This window comes from Felis catus, chromosome C2, assembly GCF_018350175.1.
Source record: "Felis catus isolate Fca126 chromosome C2, F.catus_Fca126_mat1.0, whole genome shotgun sequence".
Classification (NCBI taxonomy): Eukaryota; Metazoa; Chordata; class Mammalia; order Carnivora; family Felidae; genus Felis; species Felis catus.
The window spans coordinates 136,428,867-136,445,615 of record NC_058376.1 but is presented as its reverse complement, the minus strand read 5'-3'; the positions used below and the strand labels follow the sequence as shown (position 1 = coordinate 136,445,615).

General features: G+C 39.9%; 1 protein-coding gene across 3 annotated transcripts in view; it reads left to right on the top strand.

Annotated features, from left to right (window-relative positions):
- Nucleotides 1–16,136, top strand: part of EFHB (EF-hand domain family member B) — a 50,513-nt gene extending 34,377 nt beyond the window's left edge. For 2 of the 3 annotated variants that reach the window (XM_023260590.2, XM_003992159.5), the window contains 5 exons: nucleotides 2,051–2,205; nucleotides 7,719–7,926; nucleotides 10,887–11,099; nucleotides 13,120–13,301; nucleotides 15,801–16,136. In XM_023260590.2, the coding sequence (XP_023116358.2) occupies nucleotides 2,051–2,205; nucleotides 7,719–7,926; nucleotides 10,887–11,099; nucleotides 13,120–13,301; nucleotides 15,801–15,974 (932 nt within the window). In that variant the 3' untranslated portion in view covers nucleotides 15,975–16,136. Of the gene's footprint in view, nucleotides 1–2,050; nucleotides 2,206–7,718; nucleotides 7,927–10,886; nucleotides 11,100–13,119; nucleotides 13,302–15,800 lie in introns of those variants that run through there. The other variant, XM_045037665.1, reaches the window with a different exon arrangement.
- The last annotated feature ends 613 nt before the right edge of the window (nucleotides 16,137–16,749 follow it).

Below are 16,749 nucleotides of genomic sequence, written 5' to 3'. Positions count from 1 at the left end.
GATGCCTCCAGGAAGCGTGTAAGGGTTGTGCCCAGCTCTGAGTATGCACCAGAACCAAGACCAGTGGACAGTGCTGCATCATGGGAATTGGTTGCAGGCAGAGTACAATGAAAGAGCTTGCTTGGCTTTTCTGATGGCCGTGGAATGGTAGCCAGGTCACGGTCTCTCGGGGCCGGAACTTTACTCCTGATTTCAGCTCTTTAGAGATGACTCTTGAGTAATTGCAAGTGACTTGACATGAGCTTTATAAAATATTCTTTCAGGGCCAGGCCAGGAGAAGATATCAGCATATATATCACTCACCAGGGGTTATACCTAGTGAAGAGTATAGTGGCAAAACCAGGTGGAGTTGAAAAAAACCATCATTCAAATGTTCCTTTTGGATGTTAATGGAGAGGGAAGGCCTCTGAAGGTAAAAACTCAATCAAGAGCCATCTTATGGAGGAATGAGGACCTCTGTCTTACAGAAGAGCCACCCACAGGGTTTATATTAGGGGGAAGGAATGTGGAGGAACAGAAGAAGCCATGCTTATCTGTCAAAAATCACTTTCACTGTCATGATTTCCTCTCACGAAGCCATTTATGCTTTGCCCACTTCAGGGTGGTCCGATGATAGCTGATTCCACTTCAGATGACTTTGTTCTGAGGCACTTGCCAAGTTCCTGGAGCCAGCCTTAGTTGTAGGCTTCTCACCCATATCTACCCGTAAAAACATGACTTTTATCAGAATAGGTGGGATTAGCGCCTGATTTTATAGTAAGTAAGAATCTCAGAGGTGCAATGAGCACCTATTAAAAGAGACCCTTGACAGAGCCTAATATAGGGACTTACACAGAGCAGGTATAAATACTAGTTGCTGCAAACTGCACCAATGTAGTGATTTAAATGATTCCATCTAGGATATGACAGTCAACTGCCAACACGACCCTGCCCCCAAGAAAGCAGGAAGGAAGGGCATTGGCATGAATTGAGGCAAAAGGTTCCTTCTGGTGACGTCCACCAAGCCATCGCATCTGAAGCAATGGGGTCAACTCTACTCTGATCTCTGTCACCATTAACATCCAAGGAATCCATTTTCTGACAAGGAATGGGGCTTAGAGGCAGAGTGTATGTTTGTACTTTCTTTGTGTCATAATCTGGGGAAGTCATGAAGGATAAGTGGAAGCAAGGTCCAGGTCTAGGGGGCATGTAGTAGGTAGACTGGAGACTTTATTACTTCCAGATAACTGAGGGGATTGTGGGTCAGGACTCAATTAATGGAACTGTGATGAGGGCTGGTCTCCTGTGTAGGTGGTTGTACTGGGGAAGTGGGGCTGAGAAATGGAAACTTGATATGCAGAATGAAGGCAGACTGGAAATTCATATTAGAAGGGAGTAGGTAATTTGAGTTCCATTTTTATAAGGGATCCCAGAGGTTTATTAACTTCAAGGCATATAGAGTGGTCCCTTATGGACTCTGCCCCACTTTCAGATCTTCAGCATTGTAGACAAATGTTTGCTAAGAGGCACATAGGCAAGGGCTTCACGATCTTAGGAAAGACAGCCTAGGAGGGCTGATGAATCCCCTTCCCCCACATTCATTTTGTCAGAAGTATTAAGTTTTATCAGTTATTTTATGTTCTTTTTTATATACAAGGATTTTTTAAAGTTTATTTATTTTTTAATTTACACCCAAGTTAGTTAGCATATAGTGCAATAATGATTTCCGGAATAGATTCCCGCGATTCATCCCCTATGTATAACACCCAGTGCTCATCCTAACAAGTGTCTTCCTTAATGCCCCTTACCCATTTAGCCCATCCGCCCACCCACAACCACTCCAGCAACCCTCAGTTTGTTCTCTGTATTTAAGAGTCTCTTATGTTTTGTCCCCCTCATATACAAGATTTTTGTTTTTGTTTTTAACACACTGCATAATAGAATCAGAGTTAGGCATAAGGTTTTTTCATTCAAAGAAGTTGCTAGATCATTCTCTCTTTTAGGATGGGAATAATATTGACAGACTTTATCTGAATTCAGATGAAAGACTTTTTCTCTCCCTCTTTAATAGGAGCTGGTGATCTCATCCATAACAGACTTCCGGGTGAGTATCTTCGAGGCAAGGATAGACAGAGAGCCCTGATTGCAGCAGTGCGACACCACTTGAAGAAAGTTAACTACCAGAACTTTGAGACTTTGCTGGCAGCCTTCAGGCACTATGACAAGGTCAGTAGTTGAACAGAACTTTTGGGACTATGCATGGGCTTACAGATTCTGGCAGGTTGGTGTAGATCAGGGGTCAGCAGATTAAGGCCCATGGGTCAAATCCAGTCCACCACCTGTTTTCGTAAATAGTTTTATAGGCCAATTCATTTTGAATGTTTTCTATGGCTGCTTTTGCACTATAGATGCCGAATAGGGCATCAGAGACCGAATAGCTTGCAAAAACTAAAATACTTGCTTTTTGGCTCTTGACGGTAAAAGTTTACTGACCCCTGGAGTAGATCAGTGGTTACCAAAGTGTGGTTCTTTTATCACTGTCAGGGTCACTTGGGAACCTGTTAGAAATGCACAATCTAAGGCCCACCCCAGACCTACTGTATTGGGGAACACGGGGTTGGGGCCTAGCGACGGTGTTTTAACAAGCCCTGCAGGTTGATACACATTCAGTTTGACTAACAAGCCCTGCAGCCCTGATACACATTCAATTTGAGAACCGCTGAGACAGATTTAACTGTACTGTGCTGGGAGCAAGGGGAGGGGGTGGCACCCTAGGTCCCCAGGGAAGACTTCCTGGGTCTAGGTCATTTATACCTAAAGCTGAGTATGTACACGTAGTGCTGTCAAGGTCCAAGTCAGACTTAGAACGTCTCTCCCCTGGGGGAGTGGTTGTGGTTTCAGTTTTGAGAGTGTAAAATCATTCAGTTTTCAAGCTACTCTAAATTGTAAACTTTGAAAAAGTCAGATAAAGCTAGGGCTGCGTAATAACCTCACACCATTTTAGGCCATCACAGGATTGTTTTTACCGAGCTGCACTGCCTTTGGCTTATACTAAGGTGCACTATTGTGCAAATCTCTTGTGAAATGTGGCACAATTTTAGTAGTATGCCGCTGAGGCTGTTATTTATTTTTGTCACATGCATCCTCTTTATATAGAGAAACCCATTCTTTCTAAAGGAAATAATTGTGTTTCATTTAAGTATCTGGTTTGTTTTTACCTCATGAGTAGCATGGATTTTGTACTGATTGTGAATACCTTTTTGAGTTGGCCTCCAGGAAGCTCAGAGCCAATTCAACAGCACACATCTAGTTTTGTGAACATGATCTTACAGCATACATTTTGTGTACTCTTTTTATTCCAGTTTCTTCTTATTTTAGTCCATCTTTATTTTCTCTTTGCTCTGATTTCCTCACTTTTCGGGCTCTGTTTCATTGTACTCATTTTTCTAGGCAGCCTCAAACTATTTTAGAATGAGTCCAATATAAACAAATAAAAGCTCCTAAATAAACCTGTAATGATGCAGCGCATCATAATTTTGATTTGAGAAGAAAAAACCCTGAGCAGAATGATTTTAGTTTATCTCAAAGAGAAAAGATAATGTTTATATCTCCCTTCCAATGTTGAGCACAGTTTTGGAAAAGTTACACTTCACATTTTTTATCTTAAAAAAAAATCTTGATTACTCATTGGCTTATTCAGTTTAATCCATTCAGTTTCTTTGTTTTTTTAGATTAGGGGTCTGTGTGCCTGTGTTGTACTGATGAATAAAAAGTGGGTTAACTGTCTCATTTATATTTGTACCAATTATGCAGGGACAAACACCAATCAGTCACCCACTGCATTTCTTGCAAAGTTGTGTTTAAAGAAAATGTAAGCATTCAACTGTTTCTCTGGTTTCTAACAGAGACAAATTCTATTTACAGGTAATTTAAAAATGAATCTTCAGACTTAAAATATGTAAGCTAAAATAAGTACATTTTAAACTTGACTCAAATACAAGTATCTTACAAAGATCATAGTGGGGTAAATTTATTTATTTATTTATTTATTTATTTATTTATTTAAAAAAATTTTTTTAACATTTATTTATTTTTGAGACAGAGAGAAAGCATGAACGGGGGAGGGTCAGAGAGAGAGAAGGAGACACAGAATCCAAAACAGGCTCCAGGCTCTGAGCTGTCAGCACCGTGCCCGATGCGGAGCTTGAACTCACAGACCGCGAGATCATGACCTGAGCCGAAGTCGGACGCTTAACCGACTGAGCCACCCAGGCGCCCCATGTGTGATAAATTTAGATAGCACTGATACAAATAAGAGAATCTACCACAATACATGGTGCTCTGCTTTTTAAAAATTCTTCATTTAAAATGTAATTATAGTCAAGACGATCATCTTAATAGCTGTTGATTATCTTAGTGAACCACCAGGCACATTCTTTATGATAAAATTAAATTAAGCAGAGAGGAAATTACTGAGAATTATTTAATTTTGATATACCTTTTAAATAGTTAACTTTTAATATGTATAATGTAGTGCTCAGTGTCCTCGAGGAGCTTTTTTTCTGAGAGGGTAATAAGATGTGGGTCTTCCTGGTACAGCTGTAGGATAATTTTTGATTATTTGAATCTTATATGATTGGATGCCCAGATTTAGTTTAATGAAAAACACAAAACGAAACAGAATAAACAAGCCATGATTTCCTGAATGAATCTTCTTAGCTTAGAGGATTAATTCTTTATTTTATTGAACTCTCATTGTACATCAGACATTGTTCCAGACTATGTGTAGACTTTTGACTTCAGAAATTTAAAATCTAGAAGGGAAATAAAAAGACTCATCATGGTCACAGCAGAGTCCCAAATTTTCAAAATAGGTCTATATCATTCCAAATCCTTTTATTCTAAGTATTACCCAGGAAGTAGCTGAGATGACATTATTCCTTTTAAGGCCAGCAGTATTCAGTGATGAGACCCATTGGATATGAGCCAGAAGCTGGTGAGGTAGACAGACAATTTTTGAGAAGGTTATTCCAAAGCTCAGTCCTACCAGATGGCTATGGATGGTTGGGTGTAGGAAAGGTTCACTGAATACCTTGACCAATAGCTCATTGTTGAGTAACACTTTTGCTATAAGACACACCATTGTCAGGCTGAAAATGGCCCAGAAAGCAAAACACAAGACTCAGATTAGTTTCATGGGCCATCGTCTTGTGCTTGGAGCTGGCTGATTAAACTGGAATGGCAACTCCATAGCTTGAAAATGTGTCAACAGTGTGATGCACCACTAATAGCTCTGAGAGGGGACACAGGTTCCATGTAGACAGATTGGCCAACTTTTGGCAGGAGTCAAAGTAAGGCATGTGGTGTGGTAGCCTCTGCCTCAGAGACGTGGAGTGGTTTTCTTTGTAATGATTGGTGTGTCGCCGTGTCTGGTACAACAACGGATCCAGGCAGCAATGGTGGCACTGTGGATGATTTACGCTCAGTCAGAAGCTTGATTTCAGTCTGAGAATGGGCAGAGAAGGGACCCTTATCATAGGCATCTATATGACTTACTCACATGGTTCAGTCAGGAGCTATGATTTGTTACCATAGTTTTCAGACTCAAAAAGAAGTGTTTTTAATCTTCCAGTCTGTAGTTTTCCAAATGGCAAACCAAACAAGCAGGCCATTGGCAATAGTCCAAGAGTCAGTAAAAATATAACAGGTTCATCAAGGGGAATATTGGCCAGAGCAATGCGAGTAGCCTTGAGTTCTGCCCACTGAGTAGATTGACTGTCCATTTTGATCCTCCATAGCTCTCATTGAGGTTAAAAACCACAGCACGTTAGTAAACCAGACCCAGAGACTCTAAGTGTCAAAATCATTAGTCACAGAGACTTGTAACTCAAAGGGGTCATTAGGGTTGTGTGACCCCAAAGGTACTAGCATCCTCTACTTGTGGCTCATTCATAATACAAACATGTAAAGCATCAGTACCAGTTATACATTCAGTAGTGGAATAATATATTCTGCTACAGAAATAATATATTGCTAGTTTTCCTTCTCCACTTTGAGCAAACCCTGCCCACACCCCACTAGCTGAATCCAGACATCTCCTCCCCATAGAGACTGAGTAGGATGATCAATTTGGCACTTATATCCAAAGAGGCCATAAAAGTACGTGACTTCGCCCCTCTGAAGTTAGGCAGTTTACTTGAACAGATGAATGTGGCATTTGATCTCCCTTGGGGACAGGGAGACCTTGGTCCCACATCTAGTCATCTTTCTCCTTAGAGTAGTTGAGGTTGGTGCATGGAGGAGGGAGGAATCAAGGGTGCAGAGGGAGAGAGTGACTCACTACCTGGTGAATAAGAAACATTCACTTTGAGTTTTGAGTGGTATGTAGCTCAATGAAACAAACCACCAAAGTTTTCATTCCACGCAAATCCCTATATTGGGCATTGAAGTCATCACTGTTGGCACCATCTGTTTCAGTTTTGATTTAACAGCCATATCCTACATAGCTTTTCAGCTAGGGCTATGGGGTTCACATTTTTGTTTGACTTGGGCTTGCAGCAGAGATTTTTATAAAGTAGTCTACATTAGTCCAGGGAATTTGCAGCCCCCCTGTCGAGATAATATGTTTTAAATTCTCATTCTCTTTCAACACAGGCATCAGGGATGTTTTCCAGGACTAGGGATCTGACTGCAGGAATTTATCTAGAGTTTATTGGTCAGTTCCTCATTCTCCAGGGATCACCTTCATCAGCACTGTAAACCCAGTCCTGAGTGTAAGAGCTGAATACTAGTCAATGAGTCATTTATCACCTCTTGGGAGTTTGTCTCAGGGAAATTTCTCTGAGAGGGCCAAAGCTCCCTTATAGCAGCTAGGACGCACTGCAAAAATACTCAGACCTTTTACTCTCCTCTCCAAATGGACTTAAGGGTTGATAGACTCCAGGAGGAGTCTCCAGAGTGGTAAGACGTCTCAGCTCTTGCCCTTCCTCCTTAACAAGCATTACGTGTTCTGCCCCTTTAGTTCCCAAGGGAAACCAGCTGGTTCCTGCCCATAGCCTTCATAAATTTCCCTCCTTCCACACACAGTGTAGGTACTCCTTTAGCTGTTGTCTGGAAGAAGGTGGAAATTCTCCTGCTTCCCCTACTAGGATGAATCTTAGTGCTAATTGTTACAATGGGCCAGATTGGTAGCATGTCCCTCTTGCCCATAGGAATGTTAACAACAAGCAGGCAACTGTCTGCTATACCTCTGTGCACTTGGCCTACAATTACTTCCCCAATTTCCCCTCATTACCAGAGAGTGGAGTGGAGGGCCATTTAGTGCTGTTTGAGCACCAGAGGCGTTAAAAACTTTGAAAGTATGGGAAATGGTAGAAAGCTGTCAAAAGCACAAGATGTTGGTTAAATGAAATGTCAAGCACAAATCATGGTTACACCTGCCCTACCACAACGTGATTTAAAGAAAAAAAGTATTTGGAAAAAAAATTATTAAAATAGAATGAACAAAGATTCTGAGCCACACCCTGCTCCAACCAGGGTTGGAATTACTGTGCGCATGTTAGGATGACACAATGAAGACTTACCTTAATAACTGCCTGCTCTTTTGTGAAAAAATAAGATAAATTCATTGAATTTATGTGATAGATCTCTTTTTTTTTCTTAAATGAAATAACAGATGTTGCATACTCTGCTCTTAAAGATGATGCTTGCTTCATCTTTTTCTGCTTTGTGTCTAACAGAATGGAGACGGGGCGATAGATAAGGCTGAGCTTCGGGAGGCTTGTGATCAGGTCAGCTTGCACTTAGATGAGACGCTCCTGGCCCAGCTATTTGACTACTGTGATGTGGATAAAGATGGACTGATTAACTACCTAGAGTTTGCAAATTTTCTTAACTGGAAAGATAAAATGCCTCTGAAAGAGTATGAAGAGAGGGTCATTATTAAAGGTATTTAATTTTTGAAGATTTGCTAACTTCTTCAAGGGACTTTTATATTTTTACTTTTCTAGAAGCTTGACTCTTGTCAACTTTAATATATAATATTAAATATGCACATACATATATTATTTGCTTGTTTATCCATAGAATACCTGTGGAAGGACAGGAAAGAGTTTGATGACATTTAAGGGGAACCAGGTAGCTAAGGGACACGGTGGCAGCAAGACTCACATTTTAATCTAGGTGTTTGTATCTCTTGAATTTGGAACTATGTACTCCTCATTCAGAAGAAAAAAATTAAAAGCAAAACAGTTTACACAGAGACCTAAAACACTAAAGACAGTTCCTCAGAAAACTGTTTGAAAACCATTGTCTTAATTAGCTCCCCTCCCCCAGGAAAAGTCAACAGTAAAATAGAATTTGACGTAAGAACACTTCTTTTACATTTTCTTACATTGACTTCCTACATCACTAACCATATATTGATAGACATAATACTATGTATATGGACATGTGTGTATATTTTAAATGTAGCTAAAATCACAGTGAATGTACCATTTTTATTTGACTTTTTAAACTTTAGCTTTCAAATTTCTATGGAATTAAGAAATAGTTTTATGGTAAACTTTTCTGTAAATTTCATTTTCAGTTCCCTCATGCTGATATATTATGAATTACTAAGCCATTTCCTTACTCTTTGAAATTTAGGTTGTTTCCAGATATTTTGAAAGTAATATTGATAACACTCAAAAAGCTTTGTTTCTAATTATATCTCATTTCTTATGAATGTTATTATTGTCCCAGAAGAACTCTGTATTTTCATTTTGCTTTTCTAAATGATTGTAGCAGTCTGTGATTGTATCAGCAAAATCTTTGAGGTTTGACCCTAACTTTGCTACCACTGAGTATTATTTCAAACATGCTTGTAATTTAGTTGTTATGATACCTTGTTTGCTTTAATGTTCAAATCTTGATTATTAAGGAAGATTAACTTTTTTAAAAGACTGTTTACGTTTTTTATCTCCTCTTGGAATATTTTTCTCTAAAAAGTGAAGTTATTACTGTTTTTACTTTTATTTCTGGGTCATGCCTTCCTGCAAGGTCAAAACCAAATTTGGGGCTTTATTGATGATGTGTGACCCCTTATGGGTTTCTGAGATGGCCTTTCTATTCTAACCACAAGGAAAGCAGGAAGTTCTTCTCTGCCTAATGAAGAATTTATGGAAAACATTTCTACCCTCGTCCTCTCAGAAATACAAAGGGGCGATAGATTTATTTTCTTCTTGGCACAACCCATGGAATAGTGGCCGAGGGCTGAAGCTGGTTTGAAACCAGATTTTCAAATTGTTCTTGGTTTTTGGGTTCTGACTTCATCAGCCATTTTCAATGGAGTCCTTGAAATTTTTCACCTTCTCAGAATCTTCTAAGATAGTGGCCAGTGGTTTAGTCAGGAAGGGCTCAGGAATGTTTCGCCAGGAATTTTTTTTTTTTTTAATTTTTTGGAGAGAGAGTGTGAGCACAGGTGAGTAGGGGTTGGCGGGGAGAGGGACACAGGGAGAGGGAGAGAGAATCTTAAGCAGGTTCCATGCTTAGTGCAGAGCCTGACGTGGGGCTCGATCCCACAACCCTGGGATCACCATCTGAACTGAAATCAAAAGTTTCAACTGAATTTCAACTGATTGAGCCACCCAGGTGCCCCTGACAGGAATTTTCTTATATCAAATTCTATATTACTGTTGACTTCTAGAGGAAAAGAGGTAAGTGTTCTAAGGTAGTGGCTTGCTTTCTTTCTTCCTTTCTTTGTTTTTCTTTTCTTTCTTTTCTTTTCTTTTCTTTTCTTTTCTTTTCTTTTCTTTCCTTTTCTTTCCTTCATTTCTTTCTTTCAAGTTACTGTTTTTTATTTATTATTTTTTTACTTTTGAAATTAAAAAAAAAATTCCAGTTAGTTAATAAGGAAGTAGCTTTCTAACAGTTTTCTGAGAAACTGTTTCTCATACTTTGTCCAGATTTCTGCCTTTTGAGGGGTGCAGGGACAGCATTAGAGGTTTTGGAACACAAGGTCTGAAAGTGTTCATGGCAACAACTGGCAGGAGCTGAATAGGGGCTGCAGACTTTAGATAGGCATGTCTTTTCTGGTTTGCCATGGTTCTCACCCCAATCTGATACTGGGGTTCCATTTGCCTTTGCAACCCTTGCTTGGGCTTTCCCAGAACCCTGAGAGTTCTTCTAGAAATTGAAAGACCACAGCGCCCTCTGGTGCTGGCTGTGTAGCTACCAGGTCTGTGAAAAAGCTGTGTCAGGAATTCAGTCCTAAGTTCCGGAATGACTCAGTAAAGTAAATCTTCAAAAAGACAGAGTCTTAGAATTGGAGTTTTACCTCAGGGTTTTCTTTTATATACCGATTCGAGGAGGTATATAACCTAACCCTATATGATTTATATAATCGGTTCTTGAGCTTACGCTGTGTTCTCACTGCCAGTCCAAATGTTGCAATAAATGGGGTTCCCTGCCACCATCAGGCATGGGTGGAATTTACAACCCTGATATGCCTTCTCCCTCTCTCCTTGGGGGAGAACTCTGGAAACAACTCTGGTAATCCTGTAGTTCAAGTTAAATATGAAAATAAATTCTAATTTTTTTTTTTTTTTTTTAAGGAGAAATAGGTTCCATGGTTTCATTTGGTCTCTCAGATTTAAAAGCTTTATTTTAGAGTAAAGCGAGTGGAGTGGCAAGAAGAAACCTTAGGCTACATTGGGATTCCCATATATGTCATCAGCCTGCCCTTGCTCTCCCACAGTGGGACGCTGGCTTCAGTGGAGGGTTTCCATCAGCCCAGTCTCTGTCTCCACCAGCAAGGAGGGACTAACCAGGAAAATGGATTTTGCTGTAGAGCAGTAAGCACCAAGTAGTAATTTCTTCCTGTACTCCCCCCCCCCCCGACTCCCCCGCCTTTCCCTCTTTGCTTGAAGGTAGAAAACCAGATTGTGCAAACCCTGCGGAGGCTAATATTGAAGAATCTGAACCAACTCTCCTGATAAAGCCAGAAGATACTGTCTTAAAAGAACCAGGGAGCTCAGAAAAGACTCTCCGGACACTTCTGAGGCCAAGTGATCAAGTTTCTAATCACTATAAGACAACTTCTTCTGAGATCAATGCGGTTGTAGGAGCTGCTCCTTCTCTTTGTGAGTATGTCACGTTATTTGCTGAGTTCTAAAAGGATCAGCAAACATAGAAGTGTTCTTTGTCCTTGTATTATCCCCAGTCTCTTATCTTCATTAGGCTGTTTCTCAAAGCCTAGGACCTTTGATTCAGTTCTGTATTTGAAGCAACCAGGGGGGTCTCAGTAAATGTAGGGAGAACTGAACTATTGTTAATGATGACCCAAGTAATATGATTCTCTCAACACTAATGAAATTGATCTATGATGAGCAGAATATTGAATATTACGCAGACTTCACCAACTGTTAGGAGACTTATAAACCATGTGATTCTTAGCTACAAAGAGATTTGCCTTCAAATATTTGAAGAGCTGTCACAAAACTCTTCTCTGTATCTTCATTCTCCTTCTGCTAGTTTGCTAGGGCTGCCATAACAAGTACTGCAAACTGGATGGCTCAAACAACAGATATTTATCATCTTATGGTTCTGGAGGCTGAAAGTCTGAGGCCAGGGTATTGATGGGAGTTGGTTCCTTCCAGAGCTGTGAGGGAGAATCTGTTCCAGGCTCCTCTCCTAGATTTTGACAATTTTTGGTGTTCCTTGGCTTCTGCTGTATCACCCTGATACCTGCCTTCACCCTCACATGGTGTTCTCCTGTGTGAGATGCCCCCTTTTGTAACGACCCCACTCACATTGGATGCGTGGCCTACTCTACTCCAGTATGACCTCATCTTAATTAATCACAAATACAATGACTATTTTTTTAATGATTTATTTATTTTCTTTTTTTTAATGTTTATTTTTGAGAGAGAGAGAGAAAGACAGAGCATGAGCAGGGGAGGGGCAGAGAGAGGGAGACAGAATCGGAAACAGGCTCCAGGCTCCAAGCAGTCAGCATAGAGCATGATGTGGGGCTCAAACCCACAAACCATGAGATCATGACCTGAGCTGAAGTTGGATGCTTAACCAACTGAGCCACCCAGGTACCCCGCAATTACTCTGTTTTTAAATAAGGTCACATTCTGAGGTACTGGTGGTCAGGATTTTAACATATAAATCTGGGGAGAATATGGTTCAACTCATAACACCTCATTATCTTAATATTGAGCATGATGATTCTTGGTTAGTTAGATTATTTTATGTTGGTCAAGATCACTTCCTGAGACTAAGGACATGACTAAGGATTTGCATGTTTTTCTTAACTGGATTTTTTAGATATGCCATATATTCTGGTGTAATGAGCTTCTACTCCCATTAGAATAGTACTGTCCAATAAAAATATAATTGGAGTTATATGTATTTAAAAAATTTTAGTAGTCACATTAAGAAAAAGAAACAGGGAGGGGCGCCTGGGTAGCTTAGTCGTTGAGTATACAACTTTGGCTCAGGTCATGATCACAGTTTGTGAGTTTAAGCCCCATGTTGGGCTCACTGCTCTCAGTGCAGAGTCCGCTTTGGATCCTCTGTCCTCTCTCTCTCTGCCCCTTCCTGCTTGCACTCTCTCTCTCTCACAAAAAAAAGAAGGAAAAAGAAACAGGTGAAATCAATTTTAATAGTATATACACTTTATATGTAATACATAGATCTTCCAAATACCTTTTCAACAAGTAATCAATACAATATGATTAAATATTTCACTTTTTTGGGAGTACTAAATCTTTGAAATTCAGTGTGTATTTTACCCTTACATCACATCTCAACTTGGACTAGCCCATTTCTTTTTCTTTTTTTCTTTTTTTTTTAATATTTCTTTTTTATTTTTTGAGAGAGAGTGAGTGCATGCCTGCAAGCAAGGCAGGGGCAGAGGGAGAGGTAGGGAGAGAATCTCAGGCATGCAGAGTCCAATGCAGGGCCCAATCTCATAATGTGAAATCATGACGCAAGCCGAAATCAAGAGTCAGATGCTTAATGGACTGAGCCACCGAGGCACCCCCGACTAGCCCCATTTCAAGTATGTACTCAATAGTGACAGGTGACTGGTAGCTACTGTATTGTATAGCTCAGTTGTAGAATGTCTGTTTTCCTCTCTCATTGATGTCCTAGGCTATCCCATCTATGGTGTTCCAACCATTCGGTCTGATATCCCTGCCCCCCGAATTCGTCGCATCAGTGATAGAACTAATTATGGTGAAGAGGGCAATGCCTATTCATTACTACATCCTACCATCTTTGGCCAGAAAGGAGTGTTTGAAAGAGACTTCTTCAAGACAAGATCTAAAAAAGAGGTAGAGTGTATTATTTCAAAAGAGTTGAAAGACATGTCAACTTTGCATAAACACACAAAGATGAAAATGCTTATTTATCAACAACTATTTAATTTTAGACTTTTAAAAAGTTGAGCTTTTATGTTACAAAAGTCATCAGGATCCGCAAATAGAGGATTCTTAAGGATACTATTTAGTTTGGTTGTGACATTTTGGTACAATTCTTGGAGCAGAGTTTCCTCTGTGATAGGAAACATTACTCTCATATGATACATCCACTAGGACCTATGTATAACAAGAAATGTTTTCCTAAGGAACTCAATCAAAAGGGATCACTCCTTTCCTTGTGTAAGTATCTCATGGTTCCAAAACCAAAGAGTAGGCATGAGAAGGGCCACTCTGCCACCCTCCTTATATACTGCTATCTGATTTAAAATATTCCATCCTGTTGCCATGTCCTTTGTCAGCCCATGTATCTTGTTTCTGTTTTGTTTGTTAGAAAACATGGTCCTCATATTCCAGGTGATTTTCTTCCTAGGTGGGTTAGAAAGCAGGAGTGACCAGCTACATCAGAATAGCCACTAGGGTTCTTAGGGCCAAGGATTAATAGCAATGCATGGTCAGCCTGCTTGATCTGCACTCGTGGAAGGCAGCGTGTACTCTAGGACACAACTGCTGCTTCAGAACTCTCATATCCAGAGCTAGGAATGATATGAGGAGACATGTAGACATATGATGCTTTCTGAGACTTCAGATGAAGAGTTGATTACTTGAAAATTTACTAACTCCTACCTTAATTATAACAGATTCATTCTAACAATTCATCCCCACTGAGGTAGGGGACAGAGGAAGGGAGAAACTCAGAGGAGAGGCCTTTTGCCTGGCCTTTGGGACCACCCCAGGGGATCAGAGAAGGGACACCCCAGACTGTGTTTTCACATCCCTTAATTACTCTAACGGCCATATGAAATAGAAGTTCAGGGTTGCCAAAAGAAACAAAAATCTGCTTGTTGCATGTTGCCTAAAATTCTTTTAACTAGGAAGTCATCCTTTGTCTCACACATCTGGAAAAAAAAGAACCCAGATGAGTGGTTGGAGTGAGAATGGACGGGTTTCTGGAAAGATCAGCTGATCTGTGTATTACAATGGAATGGGGACCTAAGGGAGGGATGCCTCCTGAGGAGGGGGAAAGGAAGTGGAGGAGGAGGCCACTTCAGGAGTTGACTCTGTGGGGACACTCCTTACCTGTCACTGTGGGTGGGGCAGTAGGAAAACGCTGTTCTGCACAGGGGCACTGAGGTGTTTTGCTGTACAACTGCAGCTTCTGGCAGCTCTTCTGAATTTCAAGTGTAGTTGATCATACGGTTAATTTCCCAGGAGGGCACATCATTTCTCCAGGATCTTTAAATTGTTAAGATTCTGCTTAATAGATGTATTCTGCAACTCTTCTATTTCTTTGGCTTTCCTATTCACTGTCTAACCTTTCTTTCTATTTCCCTCTGCTTTTTTTTTTTCTGTGTGCTTCATAATAAATGTTTTTCCTCCTTTAAATTTAATTTTTTTTCAAATCTTTTATTTCCTCTACTCACTCTAACATTTCTTTCTACGTCTATGTCTTATCTTTCCTTCCTTATGTTTTCCCTTAATAATTATCATTGCAGAGAGGTTGCTAACCAAAGTTTGCTGGCTTTCAGTATGTTCAGATTTTAGTTTGCTCAGTTGTTCATGCATGCTTTATCTCTCTGGCATTTGCACATTCACAACTGTAAAGTTTATATTGGGCCAGTTAGGGACATTTTATAAATGATCCTATTTTAGAGAAGGGAATTTTCAAGGGGTTTACATGACATACAAAAGATCCTAGTGACAAGAAGTGAGTGAGATGGAACTTAAATCCAATGTGTCTTCTCTAACTTTTTATTCTTTCTGCTTGAATTTGGCTGCTACCTTAAAAAAATTTTTTTTAATGTTTATTTATTTCTGAGAGAGAGAGAGACAGAGTGCGAGCAGGGGAGGGGCAGAGAGAGAGGGAGACACAGAATCCAAAGCAGGCTCCAGGCTCTGAGCTGTCAGCACAGAGCCCGACATGGGGCTTGAACCCACGAACTGTGAGATCATGACCTGAGCCAAAGATGCTTAACCGACTGAGCCACTCAGGCACCCAACTACCTTTTAAAATAACCAGAAACACTTAAATAGTTGAAAGTAATTTTATATATGGGTCAGTATAGGTGAATACCCTCTTAATTGCATTAATGCTTATTTATTTATTTTGAGAGAGAGAGTTAGAGTGTGAGTGGAGGAGGGGCAGAGAGAGAGGGAGAGAGAATCTCAGTCTGTCAGCGCAGAGCCCAACATGGCTCATTAAGATCTCACTAACCATGAGATCATGACCTGAGCTGAAATCAAGAGTCAGATACTTAACTGACTGAGCCACCCAGGCACTCTAAAAATATTAAAGATATTAAAATACAAATTTAAAAACATAGATCTCAGTCTGACTTTCAATTTTTCCCCTAGATTGCAGAGATATTATGTAACATTGGTGTCAGGCTTTCTGATGAAGAATTTGAAAATGTATGGAATCTTGCATCAAAAAAACATCACAGAGGAGAAGTTTCTGTAGAGACCATCAGAAATGTTCTGGATGAGCTACAACATGCAGACCGGATCAAGTGTAAAACAACCATGTGATATTTTTGGAGTTCATTCATTTAAAAAAAGAAATGTTAAATCTGTGTTCAACATTAAAATGTTGAGTCCACTCTGGTTTTAGATATGTTAGATGTCAGTAGTCACTGAAGTAGGACTCATATGCCTATGTGTATTGCTAATAAATTTGATTTGGGATTTTAAGATTTATTGTATTGTTTTCTGTAAAACACCAAACAACTTGATGAGCACTTAGAGTTAATCTTTCATCTCACCAAAGGCCTAGTTCAGAATGATGTAGATGTTTGTAATGAAAGCATTGTAGACAGATGCTTAAGAAGTCTATGCATTTTAGTTGGTTGAATGAAATTCAAAGTCTAGTTTGTGATACTAGGTTGACAAAATTTTGCCTTCAATCTTTTGTTATTTTTCTCTTGAGGTGTCACTATGACAGAATGTAAGCTTAGCAAGCTTTCAATCCGTGTTAGCATCTGAGGAAAACAAACACAAGGAGCAGAATTTAGAGAAGAAAAGCTGGGGTTCCAACAATGACACGATAGCCATTAGTTTTAATATATTCCTATGGCCATTTATAGCAGCATTATCCACACTAGCCAAGTTATGGAAAGAGTCCAAGTGTCTATCAACTGATGAATGGGTAAGGAAGATGTGGTGTTTACACACACACACATACACATACCCCCTCCCCCCCACACTAGAATATTACTCAGCCATGAAGAAGAATGAATTCTTGCCATTTGCACTGATGTGGATGGAACTAGAGTGTGTTATGCTACATGAAATAGGTCAGTCAGAG